This window comes from Piliocolobus tephrosceles, chromosome 4 (assembly GCF_002776525.5).
Source record: "Piliocolobus tephrosceles isolate RC106 chromosome 4, ASM277652v3, whole genome shotgun sequence".
Classification (NCBI taxonomy): domain Eukaryota; kingdom Metazoa; phylum Chordata; class Mammalia; order Primates; family Cercopithecidae; genus Piliocolobus; species Piliocolobus tephrosceles.
Window position 1 is genome coordinate 177,641,583 of NC_045437.1, and position 20,199 is coordinate 177,661,781.

The 20,199-nt window shown below is 51.4% G+C and overlaps 1 protein-coding gene across 1 annotated transcript in view; it reads left to right on the forward strand.

Moving 5' to 3' along the window:
• The window catches only part of LOC111528387 (PH and SEC7 domain-containing protein 2), a 48,274-nt gene that overhangs the window by 14,647 nt on the left and 13,428 nt on the right, over positions 1-20,199 (forward strand). Inside the window, exons 3-7 of the mRNA XM_023195089.3 lie at positions 2,357-2,806; positions 3,223-3,417; positions 6,238-6,318; positions 10,858-10,970; positions 11,704-11,762. Of these exons, the coding sequence (XP_023050857.2) occupies positions 2,357-2,806; positions 3,223-3,417; positions 6,238-6,318; positions 10,858-10,970; positions 11,704-11,762 (898 nt within the window). The remainder of the gene's footprint in view (positions 1-2,356; positions 2,807-3,222; positions 3,418-6,237; positions 6,319-10,857; positions 10,971-11,703; positions 11,763-20,199) is intronic.

Genomic DNA, 20,199 nt, shown 5'->3' on the forward strand with positions numbered 1-20,199 from the left:
AGGCTCTGGCCTGAACAGGCAGTGTACGGGTAGTGTGTGACTGTGTGTGGGGGCATGAGTGCGTGCTTGCCCTGCATGTCGTGTGTGCACAGGGATGTGTGAACGTGTTGGTATGCAAGGGGATGGTGGCTGTAGGCGGGGAGTGTTGGTGCCCCGGCCTGGACATTTGTGGCTGCACATTTGGGCGCATGTACATGTTATGTAGGGATAAGTGTCTCTAGGTCTTCGTGGGCAGGAATGTGAGTATGTGGGGTTGCGTGTCTGTGTCACTGGGTGTGCCATGGCCATAAGCGTGTTTCCATCCAGGCAGGGTCTAGGGCAGCCCCATAGCTGGCAGCGGGGCGGGGGCAGGGAACTGGGGCTTCTTAGAGCACACTGTATTGAGGTGGCATCTTTACTTGGGATGGCGAGGCTGGGGGCAGTTGGAGGCTTGGAGATTGGATTGATGGTCTTCAAGCTCCCATCAGGGCCACCCCTCAGGCTTGCTCAGTTGCATGAGGAGGTGGGAGATGGGGGGTCCTTTGGTGGCTCTGACCCTGGGCTGAGAGCTCCCCGCAGGCAGGGCTCTGTCTTGTTTGGATGTCTCTAGTGCCCAGCACAGGCTTGGCAGAGGTGTCTTTACTGGGCTGACTTTGGGTATTTGCCCTGGTGGCCAGAGCAATGGACCTTCTTTCCCCTCCTTTCCTTCCAGAGGTCAGTAGAGGAAACTTCTACCCCAGCCCCTGCCAGGCATTCTGCGCCTTTTAGATTTCTGTCCCCCTCCTCACTTTGTTCCTTGGCAGGAGAGAGCCTAATGAGGCTGCAGTCTCAGCTCCTGCTGGGGCTGGAGTGGGAGTGCCTTCTCCAGGAAGCATACTGGCACAGAATCTTAGGCACTGGGGGGCCAAGGAGATGTTTGAGGGGCAGGGGCACTTCCCACTCCTCCAAATACAACTCAGTCTCTGCTACGCAGCAGGGGCTGGGGGAAAGTAGGGCATGACCAGAGCCTCAGGGGAGGCTGATGCAGAGGGAGGGGCGTGCTTCTTTGCCCATCATGGGCCTCGGTTGATCTGAAATGGGCCTGGCTCAGCCTGCTGTGTTTTTTCCTTGTGTCTCTTCCTGTTGCTGGCTGTATCTTCCATCTCTATCCTTGTCTGTCTAGCTCTTTCTTTATCTCTCTCACGTTCTGTCTCTGTTGTCCTCTCGTATCCCTTTCCTCTGTCTCTTTCTTGTCCCCCTCTCATGGTCTTACTCTCTCAGTCTTTCTCTCCTTCCTTCCCTGGGTACCTGCTTGTGTCTCTGGTGGATAAGAATCTTCCCAGCCTCCTCACTTCATCTGTGTGCGATGCTGTCTTCCAGGTGCTGGAGATGAACAAAACATACTAACCCCTTGCTCTCATGGAGCTTGTAGTCTAGTGGGGAGACCGACGATAAATATTAAAACGATGAATACTTATATAGTATGTTGGAAGGAGATAAGTGCTTTGGGGAAGAAAAAGTAGGAAAAAAGGGGCTGGGGTGTTTGGAGGCAGCTTATGGTTTAGATTGGGAGGTCTGGGCAGTCCTCACTGAGAAAGGGATGTGGAAGGAGGGTTTTAGCTGGGGAAGAACACTTTGGGCAGAGGGAACAGCCAGTGCAAAGGCCTCTTTTGGGGGACAGCACAGGGTCCTGCAAGGGCTTGGAAAGCTTGGGTGGGGCCATGGGGCTGAAAAGCACATTTTCATTCACCCAGCACATTGTTCAGCTAGATGTTCCGAGCACCTACTATGTGTGGGGATGCTCCCTGGCTTTGCAAAGCTTTTGTTCTGGAGCTGGGGAACATACAGTAAACAGGAGAAAAGACAGACTCTTACATGCCGGGAAGGTCTGAGGAGCAAATAAACAGATCCGGAGCAGGAGGCCAGTGTGCTGTGGGCCTGTCTCCCCTGCTGTCTCTGAGGAGGTGGCAATGAGGCCAGACCTGACAGCTGGGATGTGTTTGGTTGAGCTAAGAACCTCCCAGGTTGTGGGAAGAGCAAAACTATGACCCAGTGTGACACTGGTTGTGATAGGAAAATGTTCACATTGCTTTGAGAGCCTGGAGGAAGCAGCCCTCTATGCCGGGCTGGGGGATGAGGCCTTACATTCATTCATTTAGACACATATCTGATGCCCACTATGGCCCCGGCCCCAGGTCTGCTCTTTTCCCTGCAGTATTCCCAGTACCCAGCCCGGTGTCTGGCACCTGTGCTCAGTCAGTATTGGCTGAAGGGATAAGTGAATAGGATGGGGGGTGATGTGCCCCTAGTGGGCTCCCAGGCACAGATGAGTGCAGTCACCAGCACCTGTATTGGGGATACCTTGGCAGGATGGTGACTGGCTCCTTGCATCCCACAGGTTGGATGGTCCCGGGGAGCCAGATGTGCGGGATGGCTTCAGTGCCACGTTTGAGAAGATTCTGGAGTCAGAGCTGCTGCGGGGCACCCAGTACAGCAGCCTCGACTCCCTAGATGGGCTGAGCCTCACCGATGAGAGTGACAGCTGCGTCAGCTTCGAGGCCCCCCTCACACCCCTCATCCAGCAGCGGGCTCATGACAGCCCTGAGCCAGGGGCTGGGCTGGGCATTGGGGACATGGGGTTTGAGGGGGACATGGGGGCAGCTGGTGGTGATGGGGAGCTGGGCAGCCCCCTGCGGCGCTCTATCTCCAGCAGCCGCTCTGAGAACGTCCTAAGCCGCCTGTCTCTCATGGCCATGCCCAATGGATTCCATGAAGATGGCCCCCAGGGCCCAGTGGGGGACGAGGATGATGACGAGGAGGACACAGACAAGTTGCTGAACTCAGCCAGGTGAGGCAGGGCCCAGGCTGGGAGCTGGGAGAACCACTGAGCAGATAGGGAGACTGAGACCCAGAGTGGGCAAAGCAGATTAGAGTGACTCAGTATCCAGAGTCAGCACGCCCTCTTCAAGGTCACCTGGTCCACCCTCTGCATCCAGACTTCCCACCCTGCGTCCTGAGGTTTCATTCTGCTCTTCCAGGCCTTCTCAGCCCCGGTGGAAGTGGGGAGTCAGGGAACTATGCTGTGAGTTCACTTGAGAGGCTCTTCTGAAAGTCTGATTTCATTCCCTCCTGCTGCGGTGGAGCTTCTTTCCCTATTCTGGCCCCTACATGGTTTGCAGTGGCCTGGGGAAACCTCCCAGCCTCCTCCAGGGCCTTTGACCCTGGGCCTCTGACCCTACTCCTCCACCCACCTTCCATCTGCAGTGACCCCAGCCTGAAGGATGGCCTGTCAGACTCAGACTCTGAGCTCAGCAGCTCGGAGGGGTTGGAGCCTGGTAGCTCAGACCCACTGGCCAACGGGTGCCAGGGGGTCAGTGAAGCTGCTCGTCGGCTGGCACGCCGCCTCTACCACCTTGAGGGCTTCCAGCGCTGCGATGTGGCCCGGCAGCTGGGCAAGAAGTGAGTGTGGTCTCCCCCGCCCCCAACCCCGGGCAAACCTCGTGTCTTCCTCAGCCTCAAGGGTGACCTTCTTCAGGGGTGCCTTGTGCTGGGGGGTGGATCCCAACAGTTCCCCGAGGACACCTCCTCCCGCCACTGTCCTCATTCCTGGCCTCGCCCTAAATCTGTTTCCTTTCTGGGCTGCTTGGGCGAGGCTGATGCTCTTGGGGAGGGGTGGTGGCGGGCGGCCCCTCGGGGCTGAGGGTGAGGGATGTAGGATGTGGTTATGGGGCCACCATGAATATGAGGACAGAGAAGCCGGCAGCAGCTGGGCCCAGTTAATGGGGCCAGGGAGAGAGGAGAACCTGGGCCTCGGGGGACACCTCTGGGACCCAGAGCTCAGGAAAGGGCTCCTGGCTTTCATTAAGCACTACTGTCTACTGGGACCAGCTGAAGGGGCTGAAGCCCCCAAAGCCCACACCCTGGCCTTCAGACCGGGTGCAGAGGGAACTGGCTAGATGAGAGCCCCAAGGGGGACCAGGGGACAGGCGGGATTGCAGGACCGAGGAAGTCTGCCGGCATATCCTGCGCACCTCTGACCACTGGTGTGCTCACCTGCCACCTGCCTCTGGCCCTTTTACCTGGAGTGCTTCCCAGGATCCGCATTAAAGCTCTGAGCTGTGCAGGAGCAGGCCTAGCCCTGCAGCACTGCTCACAGGGCTGGGAGACAGTCCAGACCCTTGCCCATGATGGGGAGGTGACATGCAGGCTTTAGGCCTCAGGACACCCTGAGGGCAGCTCAGGTCCTGGATCCTCCTCTTCTCCCTCCTCTTCTCCCTCCTCTTCTCTCTCCCTCCACTTCTCTCTCCACCCTCCGCAGCCTCCACGCTGCTCCTGCACCGGGTCCCTGACAACCGCACCAGCCCAGAAATCACAATTCAGTTGTCCTCACCTCTTCTGCTGGACTGGACCCCCAAACCTAACGCCATCCTTTCAGGAGCCTTCTTGGTGGCCTGCCCCTGCCCTCTCCCATCTTTTCAACCACTCCTTCCAGCAGCTAATTGTGCTCAAGTCTCTCCCATCTGAAAAACAAAAATTGTTTCTCAGCCCCACTTCCTCCTCTAGCCAAAATTCTTGGGTTTTCTGCCCGGGGTGGCCTCTATCCCCTTTCTTTCTCCACACTCAGCCCCTCCACACTGGTTTCCCCCCCCAACACCGACTTCAGAAACCTCTTGTGCCAACGTCACTGGTGGCCTTGTGTTTTTGAATCTGGTGGCTGCTCCCCAAGCCTCACCTTAGCGCCTTCAGCAGCTTCCGTGAGACTGGCCATTTATTTCTTTTTCTTTAATTAAACTTTTTATTATGAAAATTTCAACAAACACAAAAGCAGAGAAAAAAATATCAAACCTCTATATACCCATTACTGGGTTTCAAAGTTACTATTTCTTCATTCTCATTTCATCGATGACCCACAGCTTTTTTCTCATGTGCTGGAAGATTGTAATGCATATTTCAGACACTCTATCATTTGATTTATAAATACTTTAGTATGTATCTCCAACTGATAAGGATCTTTTTGTACATAATCATGATTCTATTATAATTTCTAACAAAATGAACAAAAAATTCTTAATCTCTCCAACATTCAGACTGTGTTTAATTTTCTCTGATTGTCTCAAAAATGTTGGTTTATTGAAATCAAGATTCAAACAGGGTCCACACATCGCACTTGGCTGATTGGTCTGTTAAGTCTCTTTGAATCAACAACAGTTCAGCAGTTCAGCAGTGCTCCTCCCTTCTTAAATGCTGAGTATTTGTTGAAGAAACCAAGCCACTTGTCCTAAAGAATGTTCCACGGTTCAGATGTGGTATCCACATGCTGTTATTTAACATGTTTCTCTATTTCCCATGGGTCCTGCAAATGGGCAGTGAGCTCCAGGCTTAATTAGAATCAGGTAGAAATTTGTTCTAGTTTTTGACAAGAATTCCTCATGCCAGTCTTCTTGAAATACTGTCTTGGTTGGCCTGCAGGACAACACACCCCACCTCTGGCTGCTGTTTCTCAGCCTTCTTGCTGGCTCCCTCCTGGGTTCCCAACCCAATTTGGGGCTCTGGGCCAGCCAGCCTGTCTGTGCCCTCTCCTGTTGCATGGGCTCAGCCCCACCCTGAGCTGTTACTGAACAGCTGTGGATTGATGACTCTCACATGGATGCCTGGTCCTGAAGTCTGACATCTCCCGCAGGGGACCACCTTCTTGGTCATGCCCCATGTCCATTCCATCTCTGTGTCTTGTGGGTTCTGCCCCCTAAATCTCTCTTCTCCCCATCCCATCTATCTCTATCTGGACAACTATGGCAGTCCTCCTGTTGGTCTCCACTTAGCAAGTAGTGCATTCCAAAATACAGACTGCCCATCCCTGCTTTAACCGTTCTGAATCAAGTCCTGGTCCTTCCCCTGGTCCCCTCCTCATCACTTGCTGCCCCACTTCCTGTTCTTTAGGTTCTGGCCACATGGCCCTGCTGGTAGCTTCTTGGACATGCCATACAGTTTCCTCCCTGGGGACACTGCATCATCCCACCCCTACTTCCTTTGCCTGGTTAGCATGTAATTCCTTGTGTTGACTGAGACATTACCTCCCCCAGGAAGGAATGAAGCCTTCCTGACACCCCCAGACCAAGGTTGAATGTTATGGCCCAACTGGCCAGTAGCCTAGGGGTTGAGCAGGTCTTGGGGGTGAGTGGGTCCGGGTACCCTGGGCCCCACTCCCCAAGTAATGCCTATGATTCTGTCATCCTTGCGCTGGACCCTGCTTCTAACAGACATCCCATACTCTCCTGGCAGCAACGAGTTTAGCAGACTGGTGGCCGGGGAGTACCTCAGTTTCTTCGACTTCTCGGGCTTGACTCTGGACCGAGCACTCAGGTCAGTGGGGCTGGGATGGGCAGTGCCCACAAGTGGTACAGGCTGCACATCTGGATGCTTATGCCAGCTCTACCATAAACTTGCTGTACAACCTTGGGCAAGTCTTTTGACCCCCTGGTGAGGCTGTGGGGAAGGGGCCACAGGAGCAGCAGCGGCCCAGTAGTTTAGTGAGTGCCCACTTTGTAGTAGCTGTTAGGATGTGAGGGTGGAAATGTAGTTGTGACTCTAGGAGAAGAAAGGAGGCTCAGGACTTGCCTGTATTGAGCACTTCCTGCCTGCCAGATCCTCTAGGTCTTTACTCACCTTGCTTACTGCATCCTCCGTACCCCGGTAAGGTAGGCACTATCATTCATGTTTTTCACATGAAGAAACTATGGGCCAGAGGGATAAAGAGACTTCCTCACAGTCATCGAGGGAGGAGATGGTAAAATGGGATTTGATCTCAACGATATTGGTTTAGGACCTAGGGAGTAGACCTCAGGAGGGCCAATTGCAGGTTCCTAGGAGCTGGAGGGTAGAATGGATGGTTGCAGCCTTGTAGTATCTAGTAGGCTCTGGCGGCAGGGGCCAACTGGGCAGATACTGACCAGGCCCTAGGAGAGATGGAAGCATCTTTGAGCTAAGGGGTGGGGTGATTCATGCACGTTAGACCTTTTGACTGTGTTCCACGTGTCTCTTACACTTTAAAAAATGTAATTTCTGGCCGGACACGGTGGCTCATACCTGTAATCCCAGCACTTTGGGAAGTCCCAGCATTTTGGGAGGCCGAGGCCAGAAGATTACCTGAGGCCAGGAGTTCCAGACCAGCCTGGACAGCATAGGGAGGCCAAGTCTCTACAAAAAGTAGAAAAACTAGCCAGGCACGGTGGTGCAGGCCTGTTGTCCCGGCTCCTCAGGAGGCTTAGGTGGGAAGATCACCTGAGCCTGGGGAGGTTGAGGCTGTAGTGAGCCATGACTGTACCACTGCACTCCAACCTGGGTGACAGAGTGAAACCCTATCTCAAAGAAACAAACAAACAAACAAACAAAACCCACGTACAAAAAAAGTAATTTCCATTCTTTTTTCTTTGCTTCTGTTGGGATATTTTCGGCTGACCTGTTTTCACTTCACTTCGCTTACCCTTTTCTGTTTCTAATGTGTCATTAACCCATTTATGCCTGAGGTTGCAGTTTTCTGAATTACAAAATCAGACCTTGGTGATGACCTTAAGCAGTAGGATATAAATAACTCCCACACGCTAAACGTTCTGATAATGGCACAATAGGCATAAATGGGTTTCGAACTCATTTACTGAGTTTTGAATTTATGTTATATTTTCCATTTCTAGAATTTCCATTTTATTAAAAAAATTAAAAAATAGATTCTAATTCTCTGGGTGAATTATCCATCTTTTCCATTATTTTCCCTCTCTTTTTTGAACAGCTACTCGGGAGGCTGGGGCAGGAGAATGGCGTCAACCTGGGAGGTGGAGCTTGCGGTGAGCTGAGATCGTGCCACTGCACTCCAGTCTGGGAGACACAGCGAGACTCCGTCTCAAAAAAAAAAAAAAAAAAAAAAAAGAATTGTAGTGCTTCTAGATTATTCTATATTCCTCCAGTGAGGGTTTACGTTGTCCTTTGCTAGGCAGTTAGAAGGCGTGTGGGGATGCAGTCCTAATCCTTGCACTGAAGTTTGCTATGGCTCAGGGTGTGCTCTGATCATAGGGTAGAGGTCCTCAGAGTTTTCTACTGGGAGTCTTGTGTGTTCAGTTGGGCAAACCCCTTTCTTGGCTCAGAAGCCTAATTTTGTCTTCTCAGTGCAGCAACACTTCCCCCTCTTCAATAAAAAAAAAATTCCCTCTACTTCTCAGAGGATTTCTGCTTAGGCTTTTTGCTTCCTGCCTTTTGTATCTTTTTTTTTTTGAGACAGAGTCTTGCTCTGTTGCCCAGGCTGGAGTGCAGTGGCATGATCTCCACTCACTGCAAGCTCCGCCTCCTGGATTCACACCTTTCTCCTGCCTCAGCCTCCAGAGTAGATGGGACTACAGGTGCCTGCCACCACGCCTGGCTAATTTTTTGTATTTTTATTAGAGCCAGGGTTTCACCATGTTAGCCAGGATGGTCTCGATCTCCTGACCTCGTGATCCGCCTGCCTCGGCCTCTCGAAGTGCTGGGATTACAGGCATGAGCCACCGCGCCCGGCCTGTATCTTTTATATCTCTGAAATTCAGCAACTATCTCAAAGGGAAAAGTGGCCATGTGTTTACAGCCCCTGAAGTCTCCAGCCTCTTGAAGCCACCCAATGCCCTGCCTCTTGCCTGTGCCCATAATCAGCAATTCCCCTAGGGAAAAAGCAGCCACAGAAGCTCAAACTACCTTTCCGCAGTTCTCTCCTCTCCAGAATCTTGGCCCTTTTGGTCTTTGCTGCCTCAGCAATATTTCCAATAGCTTAAGAAAACCCATGGTTTTATTGTTTTCAGTGGAAGTGTTAGTGTTCAGCAGGCTACTGTATCCTGAGCTGAGTTGTAAAGATTGCAGTAGAATGAGGAAGATTGGTTGCGGAAGTTGTTCAGTGGGGTCAGCTCATGATCAGAGGTATAGGTGTTGGACTGAGTGCCTTGTATGCCAGCCCAATACTGAGGCTCAATTGTGCAGGCACTGCAAGCATGTAGGCTTCTGAAGAGGGTCAGGTGGGAGAGAACAAGCATGAGGTTGGGCAGAGGGGAAAGGTCGGTGTGAGAAGTTGCACAGAGGGTAGAGTAAAAGGGCTGGTGGTGCCAAGATGTGGGGGAGGGTGGGCAGTGGTGGGGCTGCCCCTAGGGACAGCCCAAGAGTTTGGTGGTCGTGGCACTTGGTTGGGGCTTGAGGCAGAGTGTCCAGGGAAGGGGAGTTTGGGCTGGGGAGTAGGAGCTGGGATGGATGGCTCAGAGGTAAAACAGGCTAAGGTTGGAATGGGGGAGGTTTAGAGAAAGTCCTGGAGGAATGTGAGAAGAGGGGAGGGGCCAGGCTGGGGGACAGATGGGAGAAGAGAACAGGAAGCAAGAGAGATAGGGAGAGAAGGGCAGCGAGCTGTCAGACAGGGCAGTGCTATTATGCAGCAGTTGGTTGCTTGGGATTGGATTTTGAGAATACTCTGCAGTTTTGGATGCCTTGAGGCGCCTCAAAGGGTAAGGGCTGGCTAAGACACGGCTTGCAGGTCCCAGGGTGCCTTAGGAGGTGGCATGAGAGAGGGTAAAACAAAGTGGGCATTGCAGTCATTCTGGGCCAAAATGAAATCAACTATAGCAAAATTAAGAACAAACCATCTCCTGAACCCAAGACTGATGGAGACACCAATGGCCTCAGCCTGCAATCTCCCTTCCCAAGGGAATGACCTTTGAATTGGGCCTTGAGGGAGATTCAGAGCTGCCCAGCCGAGGAAGGAAGGGTGTCCCGGAGGCCTGGCCTGCTCTGAGGCACTGACTAGTGAAATGCCTGTTCTGTCCAGGGTGTGAAGGTAGCAGGTGGGTGTGAGATTAGAGGCACAGGAGGGTAGTCTGGGCAGCGAATGTGGCCATGACCTGAGGAGCCTGGGTGCTATTCTGAGGGTGCCAAGGAGTCACGGGGTTTTTTTTTTTTTTTTTTGAGATGGAATCTTACATTGTTGCCCAGGCTGGAGTGCAATGGCATGACCTTGGCTCACTGCAACCTCTGCCTCCTGGGTTCAAGTGATTCTCTTTCCTCAACCTCCTGAGTAGCTTGGATTACAGGCACGTGCCAGCATACCTGGCTAATTTTTGTATTTTTAGTAGAGACAGGGTTTCACCATGTTGGCCAGGCTGGTCTTGAACTCCTGACCTTGGGTGATCTGCCCACCTCAGCCTCCCAAAATGCTGGGATTATAGGTGCGAGCCACCGCACCTGGCCCAGTGATGGATTTTAAGCAGCAGTAAGTCCTGCCTGCGTGGGTATTTAGAAAGACAAATTGGTGTCTGCGGGGAGGAGGTAGTGGGTGCAGGGGTGGCCCCGTTGTCCTGGGCACATGATAAGGGTGGTGGCAGAGGAGGAGGATTAAGGTCGAGGTTGAAGAACAAACCATCAGGACTTGGTGACAACTCATTCTTGGGGTGAGGGAGGAGTGGGGGGATCAGGGTTGGGCCTGGGCTCAGCTGGTGGCACATGAAAGAGGGAGGATGACTGAGGAGGAGCATTCTGAAGGGCAGGCATGGACAGGGCCTGGCCGTAGGGGAAGGAGCAAGGAGTGGGCGTCCACCCTGAAGAAGAGCAGGTGCTGAGGTGCTCTTCTTTGTTCTTCACCATCTGTCCTCTGCCTACTTCCAGAAGGTCCCTGGAGGGTGATGAGGACTGAAACTCTAAAGTTTACCAGGCCCCCTGGCCTCAGCACTCCAGAGTGGCCGTCCTGGGGGCCAGGGCCTCCCGGGCTGGAGAGAGCATCCAGACCCAGAGAATGGGGCAATGGAGCCCTGGCCCCCTAGGGTGGGTGTGTGGTGTGTGTGGGGCGGTGGTCTTACCCTGGGTGAGGACTCAGACTGCCCTCAGCAGCTTTGAATTGCCTTCCAGAACATTCTTGAAGGCCTTCCCACTGATGGGGGAGACACAAGAGCGTGAGCGAGTCCTCACACACTTCTCCCGCCGGTACTGCCAGTGCAACCCTGATGACAGCACCTCGGAAGGTATGGCCCCCACCCACTCTGCCCAACCCTCCCCACCCACTCAGCCAGGCCCTGGCCCCCTCCCACCCTGGTCCACCCAGCACTTTGGTCCTGTTGCCAGGCCCAGATGGTTTGTCCTCTCTGGCATGCAGTAGGTGCTCAATGAATGCTAATTGAATAAGCTATGGCATACGTCTGCCTGCTGAGCAAAGCGCAGTCTTGCCTGTTCTCCTCCCCACTGCCTGGAAGTCCCTCCAGCCTCGGGATTCAGCTCTGTGGCTCTCCCTTCTCTGTGGTCCCTGTCATGGTGCTGACTGTTGGTGTGGTGGCTGTCCCGGTGTGGTGGGGGTCTAGGTTGGGGTCCTCTTAGGGACAGGACTTGCCCAATAGATGGGCCCACATCTCAGGAACTGGGGGACGAGGCTCATCATTGGGAGAGACACAGGTCAATGCAGGGGCAGGGCTGGGGGCTCAGAGCCATTCCTAGGTCTGAGGTTCAAGGTGAATTTGGCCACAGGAGGCAGAAGTCCGGGCCAGAGTGGGTCCAGGGTGGTCAGACTCCTGGGGCAGGCAAGACACTTGGGCCCTGCAAATGGGGGCAGACCAGGAGCATCATGCAGGCCCTGGCCCCTGAGGTGCGTTTGGCAGGCGGCTGGCTTCACCCGGTGTCCAAGGCCTCCTGGTGGGTTCTGTCGGGAGACGGGGTGGGAAGAGGTTGGATCCTCGCACTGAGCATGCCACGTCTCTGACTCAGATGGGATCCACACACTCACCTGTGCCCTGATGCTGCTCAACACGGACCTGCACGGCCACGTGAGTTGGGGAGGTGGAGGTGGGGGTGTCACATGTTCTCTCAGGGACCCACCTTGTGTTGATCCCGGTCCCTTCTTGAGACCTCTCACTCAGTGGCCAGGCTTCTTTTTGAAGGCCTGGGGGTTGGGCAGCTTGGCTTCTAGATTTGGCCCCGCCCTAGTTTCATCCACGTGTGATCTGCCTGAGTCCCCACCCCCAAGTATGCCAGTGAGAGCAGCTGGGTCATGGGAATTTAAGATGAGCCACAAATATGTGCCCCTTGTCCATGCTAAGAGATCATGTGCCCTTTCTGCCCCTGTCCCACAAGTCTGAATGCAGCTGCATTGAAATACCATGCCCAGGGCAACCCCTCCCAACCCCCTAGCCCCGACCAGGCCAAGCAGTGAACACCCAGGCTGTGAGACTGTCTGGTCCAGGCCCTAGGCTGTCTCAGCGCTTCTCATGACTCAATAACTCCTTCTTCTTTCCTCTGTCTGCTCCGGAACCCCTCTCTGGGCTCTCTTGCCCTCGCAGGTGGTAAGTGTAGCTAGTGGTGTGCATGCCCTGTGTGCTGAGGCCCCCATCACCATGTCGTCCTTCTGTGTCCCCATCACCATCTGGCTCCACCCAATCACTGCCCCATCATTGTTCACCCAGGGTTGTCAGAATCCCCTGCTAGGTAGAGAATGTCTCAGTGACTCATGGGGACAACAGGTCAGTGAGTTAACCAGGAAATCTCGGGGATTTTGGGGTGAAAGAAAGAGCTGGGATAGACCCAACTTCAGATTCCACTCTTGCCTCCACGTGGTAGCTGTGTGACCCTGGGCAAGCACTGGCCCTCTCTGAGCCTCAGGTTTCACATCCAGGAGGTGGGAATAATGATCTCCCTGCAGTGTCATGGGCAGGACTGAGAGATGTAATATACATGGTACCAAGGGGCAGGGTCTGGCGCCTAGTAGGAATTTTATTATGTAGAATTTTGTTACATAAAAAGAACAATAGTATTCCTCATTACTGTGAACACTGAACCAAGGGCAAGCTGGAAGACCCAGCCTGCAGGCCCCTGGAGGGTGAGATTGTGAAGGCCCAGTCTGCTGGCAGCCTGGGCTCATGGGTGCACTGGGGCACCTGGCCTGGGAGGGCTAGAACCTCGGTCCCTGTGTCAGGAAGAGCAAATATGTGACAGCTTTTGCTAAGTCCACCTGGGCCTGCAACCTGAGTGTGGAACAAGAGAGAAGACGCATTCCACATGAATGTCACTGAGCGCCAAAGTCCATGAGCCTGCTGCTGTTCCCCCAGACTGTGCCCTTTGTTTATTGACAAAGAGCAGGTGTTGCTAGTCTGCTTTAAAAGGAGCACTCAACAGGCCCCTCACTCCCTGTCCCCACCCCTGGCTGGGCCTGTGGTCAATCTCAGGGCTGTTTCTCCTGGGCCAAGCCCTGGTTGCCCCTCCCTATGGCTAAGAGCTGCTAAGGAGGGTGGCAGCCACTGTGTAGTGAACCCTGGGCCAAGAGCACCCCGGAGCTTGGTGGGCCTTAGCTGGCGTGGTCCCACATTGATGCCACAGCTGAGGAGAAACGTCAGGACTTCATAGATTAGAAGTGGACTGGGAAGACTGTTCATGTTTGCAGCAGACAGACACTGAGGCTTTCTTCTCTCTCTTTTTTTTTTTTTTGAGACGGAGTCTCACTCTGTCGCCCAGGCTGGAGTGCAGTGGCGCGATCTCAGCTCACTGCAAGCTCCGCCTCCTGGGTTCAACACATTCTCCTGCCTCAGCCTCCTGAGTAGCTGGGACTACAGGCACCTGCCACCACGCCTGGCTAAGCTTTTGTATTTTTAGTAGAGACGTCTCTCTCTTTGCGTGGTCCTGCTCAGAGATTAGGAGCGTGGGCTCCGAGGCTGTGTTCTCTGTTGCTCCACACGAAGGCTGTGTGGCCTGAGGCAAGTTATTTACTTCACTGCACATCAGTTTCCCCATGATAAAGTGCCAGTGTATAAAGAATATGAAGTAAAGCTCGTGGGCAAGGCCTGGCGGTTGCAGTTACTGGGAGTTCTTCAGAGCACCTGACGCTTTGCACTTTTCCCCTTGCCTCCTCCCCTCCCCCTGTCACTAATCAAGTAGGGACTGAGGCCTGGTGGGTTGTGGGGATCTCGAGAACAGGGGCCCTGCTAGTGCCCACAGAAAGAGTTCTGGTCAGAACAGGAGGCAGTAAAGGGGTATCAGGCTATAGGCATGCCCCTGAGATGGGTGCAGTCTGGTCGAGGAACGGGGGAGGCTTTGTGTAGGAGGGGCGCTGGGACCCTTGAGGTTGGAGGCTCAACAACAACCCTGTCTTCTGAGCACCTTCTGTATTCCATGAACAAGACAGGAAAGGGAGCCCCACCTGTTACAGGAAGTGGACAACACAGAAGTGAACAAGCGGTTACAAGTTGTGCTGGCTCTGTGAAGGGCATACACAGGAAGGCATGATGGGGTCCGGACTAGGGGTCAGGGAAAGACTGCAAGGTTTGGGCAGAGACCTGGATCAGTGGAAGCCGACCCATTGAAAGATCTAGGACTGTGCATTTCAGGCAATGGGGCCAGCAGGGCTGCCGTCTTGTGGCTGTTGGGAATGGTGCTGCTGTGAACATTCGTGCACAAGCTTTTGTTTGAACACCTGTTTTCAGTTCTTTGGGGTTTCTACCTCGGAGTGGACTTGCTGGTTCATATATCTGGTTGTTCTGTGTTTAATTTTTTAAGGAGCTGCAGAACTGTTTCCTTAGAGGTGTTTGTTTATGTGCAGATGGGAGATGATGGTAGCATGGGTAGAAGGGACTGACAAGGGAGACCTTTCAGGACTGAGTCTCACAGGACTTGCTGATGGGGTTGGTCAGTGAAAGAGAGGAGCAAGGGTGGCTTTGGCATCTGGCTAGCTGGGGGTGCCGTTTCCTGAGATGGGGAAGAAACTTCTGTGTGGGGGTGGTGGTGAATGGGAGAGGCGGACTCGAGTCCCACTTTTGAACTGTGTTTGAGATGCCTCTGGACATCAATGAGAGGAGGCCAAGGAGGCGGTGACATGGATGAGTCTGGGCCCGGTGCAGACACATGGGCTGGACAGAGATGGGGGTGGGGTAGAATTCAAAGCTATGGGAATGGCTGATTGCCATGTCCCTGCAGAGAGAACACACTGATGGCCAAGTCCTGGGGCTCAGCGTTATGTAGAGGCAAGGCTGAGGAGTGGGAGAGACTGCAACGCATCCAGGGAGGTTGGAGGAAACCCATGAGTGTGTGGCATCTCTGAAGCCCAGACAAGACAGCATTTCGAGGAGAAGGGAGTGAGTGACCAACTGTAGAAAAGGCTGCCGTGAGGTCAAGTAAGGTGATGGCACGAGAGTGACCATTGGGATTGGAGCGGTCATGGATGGGATGGTCAAGGTCATTGGAGGCCTTTATAAGAGCACCTTAGGTGGAGTGGAGAGGACAGATGCCAGGTTGAAGTGGGCAAGATGAGTTCAGGAGGTGAGGGTGTGGTGGCCATAGACAGCTCTTAAGATGTTTGGCCTTGCGTGGGGGACTGATAGGAGCCAGCAGTCAAGTCTGATGTTAAAACAGCCCAACCTTGTGCGCGTGCCACCAGGATCAACCCAGCAGACAAGACGCTGCCACTGCAGGAGAGATAAGGGACAGTGGAAGCTTCCCTCGAGATGAGAAGCAGAGCACAGGTAGGGAGTGGCCTTAAATGGGAGTGGGGAATGTTGACCCATCTCCCATGTTCATAAGAAAGCGAGGCAGAAAGTGGAGGTGCTGCAGTAGGCTTGGTAGCTCTGGCGATGAGATGAGGGGCTTCTGACAGCTTCTACTTCTACCACGAAGCATGAGATGAGGTCCTGAGCTCAGAGTGAAGATGGGATGGGGGCTGACCAGTCAGGATGGGTTTAGTTAAGGTCACAGAAATGTAACACCACTAGCTTTAAAAATGGCAGCTACTTACTGTTTGAAAAGTGTAGAGTCAGGCAGGGTCCAGGGTGGATTAGATTCAGCCTTGCCTCCAGTTAAGAGGTGATCTAATTTCTTGTCATTTTCTTCTGACAGTGATGTCAGCCTCATCCCAAGCCTGGCTTCCCCTACGCAGGCCCGATAGATGCAGCAATTCCAGATCTCACAGCCGTACTTCTCTGCTTGCTGGAGAGAGTTGGTATCTGAAGTGTCTTCTTAGGAGCTGGAGTCAGGAGGGCTTCTACCACAGAAGCTCCCAGAAAGTGGCTATAAAATACCATTGGCCCCAGATGGGGCATATGCCATTTTCTGAACTAGTCTCTTTGGCCCAGGGAATACCATGGGACAACTGGAAAAAGCCTAGGTTACCCAAATCAATCTCTGTGGCAAGAGGAATGAGGTGATCCAGGGCCTAGCCCAGGGCTAGAAGGTGGGGTCATTCTTCCCCACCCACACCTCATTGCTGATACATAATGGGAAAGGGGTTTTGGAGAGAGTGAGCCACAGTGTCTACTACAGAGACTTTGAGGCTTTTAATGGAAAGGAAAAGTGTGCCATGTTCATGGAGGATGGAGAGCAAACACAGGACCTGTGGCAGTGTCAGGAGTCTCCATGCCCATGTGGCTGTGGTCATAGACGTAAAATAGGACCAGCATAGCTGTGTGTCCTGCAAGTGTATTTGGTTAGACTTGGATACAGGTACAGTATAGGAAATCAGCTGGGTTTAGTCAGTGCTGGGCTTTTTCTGGGCAAATATGACAGAAACAGAAAGGGGCAAGAGAGATGTTTGCAGGGAAGTGGTTACCAATGGGGCCTGGAATCTAAACTGGATACAAAAGAAAGTGAGGACCTTTGGATCTTGTATTAGTCCATTTTCACACTGCTAGAAAGAACATCCCTGAGACTGGGTAATTTGTAAAGGAAAGAGACTTCATTGACTCACAGTTCCACATGGCTGGGGAGGCCTCAGGAAACTTACAGTCATGGCGGAAGGGAAAGCAGACATCTTCTTCATGAGGTGGCAGGAGAGAAGAATGTAGGAGGAACTTCCAAACACTTGTAAAACCATCAGATCTCCTGAGAACTCACTCACTATCACGAGAACAGCATGGGGGAAACCACCCCCATGATCCAATCACCTTCCTCCCTTGACATATGGGGATTACAGTTCAAGATGTGATTTGAGTGGGGACACAGGGCCAAACTATATCAGATCTCAACAGAGGATCAAAGGGTTGTTGGAGTGAGGGTTTTAAAGAATGGGGGAGGTGGAAGAGCAGGAGATGGGGGTCAGGAGTTGTATTTGAAATGGGGGTTTTGGAGATGATGCCAGTGCTGGTGATGATGGGTGATGACTGGTCAGTAAATGAGTCTGGGATGCACTGAGTGGGGGATGTCAGGGAATGGTGATTTGCAAGCTCCAGCCATGAGAAGATGGCAATGTGGGTTAGAATTGGAGATGGAGACCAGGAGAGAAATTCCAGAGGCATTTTTGTTGCACAGCCTATGGCATTGGTGAGTTGACTGAAGGCTGGGGTAAGGGAGGGAGAACCACCAGGGTTGAGGCAAACAGAGAGGGAGGGGTAGGTGGGAGAAGTCATTCCAGGAGAGCTCAAGCTGAAACAAAGTTTAGTTATTTTTCAGGAATAGCTTAATTTCTCTCCAACCTTGTGTTGCTTGAAGAGTGGCAACAGTGGGAGTTTCTGGCAAGGTGCGTTTGGGCTGGATGGTGGAGGGCTGGAGGAACAGGCCAGGGTTTGGATGCTATCCTGAGGTCTGCAGGGGTCTGCCCATTCTCAGATGGTGACAGAGCCTCACACAATAACCTTAAGGGAATACCAAGTATAATTAAGGTTTAGCCTAGATTTGCAAATAGTGGCAAGGGTTTTTCTGCCCATAGGACCTTTGGTCAGCCCCTCCCCTCCTCCTGAAGGATAACGTCTGTTTGGCCCACCTCATCCTGCTTCTGGAATGAGCCTTAAAGACAGGCTAGCATTGTTCTGACCTCAGGGCTGTGCATGGAAGTCAGACTTGTGGGAAAAGGCCTGGCTCCTCTGGGGCAAAGGCAGTGACACAGTTTTACTACCTGGACGATGGCCTGGGCATCACCCTGTACCCATCCAGCCTCTACTCTGGGCAAGGAGATGAGTTTGAGGAGATGGTCGCCCTGGCCCTAGAGTGCCAGGATCCAGGCCTTGGGATGGGGCGGTGGTTGTACCCGCTGTGACTTTCCTCTGCTCAGAGACAGAGGCTATGGGAAGAAGTCCAAGGGCTCAGGAAAGACTGGGAAGCCCTGTAGATCCAAATGGGGTGGGAGGGAAGGGTGGAACTGGGAATTCAGAGGCCCCAAATCATGGACCTCCCTTGGGCTTTCAGATGATCCGGGTGCATGTCTTTTTGCCTGACTGTCATTATAAGTATTATATTTTAAAGCAGATAACTTACCCAGTATAATTTCACTTCTTTGCATGAGTCTTGCTTTTTGGTCCTGAGAAAGATCAATTCTAGTGAATGTTTCATGTGGACTTGAAAAGAATATATTCTGTGGTTGTTGGTTATAATGTTCTATATGTGCCAATAAGGTGCCTATATGTGTTGTAAAAATCATGTATATTCTTACTGATTTATTTTCTTGTTATGAAACTTACCATTTTAACTATTTTAAAGCTTACAATTTAGTGGCACTAAGTACATTCATAATGGCGTGCAATCGTCACTACTGTCTAGTTTCTGAACATCTTCATCACACCAGAAGGAAACCCCATACCCATTAGCAGTCATACCCCATTTCCTCCTCCACCTGGCCCCTGGCTAATGCTAATTTGCTTTCTGTCTCTGTGAATTTGCCTATTGTAGATGTTTCATATGAGTAGGATCACACAATATGTGGCCTGTTGTGACTGGCGTCTTTCATTTAGCATGTTTTCAAGGTTCATTCATGTCGTAGCATCTATTGGTGGTTCATTTTTCATGGCTTAATAATATTCCATTGTATGGATATGTCACATTTTGTTTATCTGTTCATCTCTTGATGGATATTTGGGTCATTTCCATCTTTCAGTGATTGTGAATAGTACGGCTGTGAACATTCGTGTACAAGTTTTTGTCTGAATATCTGTTTTCATATTTTAGGGATATATACCTAGGATAGACTTGCTGGGTCATAGGATAATTCTACATTTAACTTTTTGAGGAAGTGCCCAACTGTTTTCCATAGTGGCTGAACCATTTTACGTTTCTACCACCAACGTGCTGGGGTGTTCTAATTTCTTTACATCCTCACCAACCCTTTTCTTTCTTTCTTTCTTTAAAAAAAAAAAGATAGCCATCCTAGTGGATGTGAAGTGGTATCTCATTGTGGTTTGGATTTGTGTTTCCCTAATTAGTTATGTTGAGCATTTTTTTCATGCACTTTTTGGCCATTTGTGTATTTTCTTTGGAGAAATGTCTATTCAGGTCCTTCATTCGTTTTAAAATTAGGTTGTTTGTCTTTTGTTGTTGTATTCTTAGAGTTCTTTATATATCCTAGACACTAGACCCTTGGTAGATACTTGATTTACAAATATTTTTTTCTCACTCTGTGGGTTGCTTTTCATCTCTTGATAGTGTTTTTTTTTTGTTGTTGTTGTTTTGTTTTTGTTTTGTTTTGTTTTGTTTTCCTTTTGAGACAGGGTCTCTCTGTCACCCAGGCTGAAGTGTAGTGGTGTGATCCTGGCTCACTGCAGCCTCAACCTCCTGGGCTCAAGCACCTCAGCTTCCTGAGTAGCTGGGACCACAGGCATGTGCCACCATGCCCAGCTAATTTTCTTTCTTTCTTTCTTTCTTCTCTTTCTTTCTTTCTTTCTTTCTTTCTTTCTTTCTTTCTTTCTTTCTTTCTTTCTTTCTTTCTTTCTTTCTTTCTTTTTTCTTTCTTTCTCTTTCCCTCCCTTCCTTCCTTCCTTCCTTCCTTCCTTCCTTCCTTCCTTCCTTCCTTCCTTCCTTCCTTCCTTCCTCTCTTTCTCTCTTTCTTTTATTGTTTTTTTAGAGACAGGGTCTCCCTATGTTGCCCAGGTTGGTCTCCAACTCCTGGGTTCAAGTGATCCTCCCACCTTGGCTTCCCAAAGTGCTGGGATTACAGGTGTGAGCCACCACACCTGGCCTTGCTTTTTTTTTTTTTTTTTAAGTTATTGATTCAATCTCTTTACTTGTTATAGGTCTATTCAGATTTTCTATTTCTTCTTGAGCCAGTTTTAGTAGCTTGTGTATTTCTAAGAATTTGTCCATTTCATCTAGATTATCTAATTTTTTTGCATAGAATTCTTGCCAATTTTTCGTTGGCTTGTTCTTTCTGTTACTAAGAGAACAGTGTTAAAATCTCCAGCCAAGATTGTGAATATGTCTTCTTTTGGTTCTGTCAATTTTTGTCTTGTATATTTTGAAGCTATACTACTAGATGTATACACATTTAGGATGATCATATCTTCTGGCAGATTGACACTTTTA